This window comes from Vicugna pacos, chromosome 32, assembly GCF_048564905.1.
Source record: "Vicugna pacos chromosome 32, VicPac4, whole genome shotgun sequence".
NCBI lineage: Eukaryota > Metazoa > Chordata > Mammalia > Artiodactyla > Camelidae > Vicugna > Vicugna pacos.
This window is the reverse complement of record NC_133018.1, coordinates 2001536-2003858: the sequence shown is the minus strand read 5'-3', so window position 1 is coordinate 2003858 and position 2323 is coordinate 2001536. Positions and strand designations below refer to the sequence as shown.

The window sequence follows — 2323 nt, the reverse complement described above, 5'->3', positions numbered from 1 at the left end:
GAGTCCTAACTAGCCCCTGGAGTTCAGTGAACACAGCAAGCTGGGCATGGGGGCTGCCCTCCAGAGGGGCACCCAGCACCCCGTTCCTGGCCCGGGGACGGGCCTGGGAGGCAGTGCATGTGCGAAGGCACCAGGGTGAGAAAGACCGGGTGCAGTGGTGAGGGGCTCCCACGGAATGTGAATAGGTGGGAAGGACAGGAAAGACAGCGGGGATGGCCATGAGGGCCTTGAATGCCAGGCCAAGGAGCTGCACGGCTCGCCAAGGGGGGCCCCGCCTGGGACCCTCAGGCCCAGACTCATTCACCCAAGAACTCCATCTGACATCCAGCCTGTGCAGCACACCTGGCCCTGTGCTTGGGATCCTACTGTGGATGGAGGTGGATAGAAAACGGCCATTTAATCAGGACTGTGAAGGTGCAGTGGGGGAGGGGCTGAGCTACCTGTTGGGCTGCCCTGCCGAAGTGGGGTGAGTGGGAGCATCCAGGCGAGGAGGGGAGCAGGGGGCACATTCCAGGCAGGAAACAGCCTATGCAAAGGCCAGGACACAGCCAGTATGAGATGGCTGGACCTCCAGCAGCTTCCTGAAGGCAGGGGCACAGCAGAGCACAAAGGAGACACCAGAAAAGCTTAGATGTCAGGGCCAAAGTGCATGGGTGGGTTTCTGCACATGTGGATGGATGGCAGCGCAGTGGGGAGATGACCGTGGCCTGGATTGCATTATGGGAGGAGGTCCTAGCCAGTGAGGAGGGCTGTGGCCGTGACCACACCTGCCCTCCCCTGACTGTGTTGGGGCCAGTAGCTTTGAGCAGAGAATGTGAGCTGGTTTCCCAGTTGGGTTTGGGTGCCTGGGGTTCTGCAGTTGTTGTTTCACATCCCAGTCACCTCTGCCCAGAATCCTGTCCAAGCCCCTTGTTGGGACCCACTCCCTTCGTGGTCCCACGGGCAAGTCCTGCACTCTGAGGCCTGCCAGCGCAGTTCCCCTGCTTCCCTGGGGCTCCATCCTCGCGGGTCTGAGCCCTGCCAGGGTTCCCCCCGCTGCAGGCCAGATCCCCTGAGATCTGGGTCCTTCCCACTGCGGCCCCGGGGGCCTTCTCCACGGAGCGTCGCCCGGGCCCCAGCGGTCGCTAGGCTGCGGGTTGTAGCTCCAGCCAGGCCAGGCGCTGGAGGCGGTGGTGGGGGCGACGGCGGTGCAGATGGCGGCAGAGCCCGGGCGCCCATGGGCCCAAGCGCGCAGAGCGTACGGTGCCAGCGAGGCGCTGCAGCGCGCGGTGGGCCGCCGGCGGGACCCCGGGACGCAGCCCAACGGGCCAGGCCCGGAAGAAGCCCGCGCCCCGGGCCGCCTGGCTCGTCTGCGGGGCCAGCTCCGGGCGGAGGCGGCGGTGCGGGCCGACGCGCCCCGGCTGCTGCGGCTGGTGGACCGCGCGGGGGCCGCAGGGAAAGGGGAGGTCGAGGAGGGGCGCAGCCGCGGTTCGGTGTGCTCGGTGTGCGGGGAGCCGCGCGGCGGGGCCACCTACCCGGCGGGCGTCCTGGAGGTGAGCGAGCGGCGGCTGCAGGAGGGCCTGGCGGCCGTGCGGGCCGAGCTGGGTGCGGGGCTGGAGGCGCTGCGCGCGGAGCTGCGGGCCGAGCTGGACGCCCTGCGCGCGCTGCTCCCGCCCCCTCCGCCGCCCGCCCGCCGCGAGCCCCGCGTCCCCCGCGGACCGGCCCTGCTGCGGGCGCTGGGCACCGCGAAAGCCCTGGCCGCGGGCGCGAGGCCCGCTGAAGAGACCTCCGACGGCCCGGCCGACGGCAGCGCAAGCCGGGCCCCGGCCCGGAAGAACCTCAAGAAGACCCCGGTGCCGCCCGGGGCGCCGCAGGGCGGTGGGGATTAAGCGCGGCCGCGCCCAAGGGGCCCGGGGCGAGGGGCTGGGGCGCTGCCGCTGGCCGAGGGACTTTGCTACCCCGGGGAGGGGCGGACTGGTGGCTCGAGGGGCGCGGAGGGAGAACGGTCCTCCGACGCCGCCTGCTCGGCTTGGGCATCGGAAGAGGCGGGAGTGCGGATGGCTCTCGTCGAGTAGCAGGACACCGCTGAGGTTCAGGCTGGAGGAGGGGCGGAGCCCCTTTGGGCGCTAGAGCCGGGAAGGGTCGGGCCAGTGTTCTGTCAGGCCCCGAGAGTGAGGTGGGGAGCGCCCTGGGCCTGCAGGTGGGACTCCTCCACCTCGGAGATTGCTAGTGTGATTTCAAGGGTCTCAAGGAGAGGGCCAGACCCTCCAGCACTGGGTGGAGAGTGTGACCCACACACCAAGCAACAGACACCGGGGATACGTGGGTGGCTGGCACACTGTCA

At 69.5% G+C, this 2323-nt stretch overlaps 1 protein-coding gene across 1 annotated transcript; it reads left to right on the top strand.

Moving 5' to 3' along the window:
* The first annotated feature begins 1193 nt into the window (after positions 1-1193).
* FAM246C (family with sequence similarity 246 member C) lies at positions 1194-1868 on the top strand. Its single transcript, XM_072952815.1, has one exon. It carries the CDS (start codon positions 1194-1196, stop codon positions 1866-1868), a length of 675 nt encoding a protein of 224 aa, XP_072808916.1.
* The last annotated feature ends 455 nt before the right edge of the window (positions 1869-2323 follow it).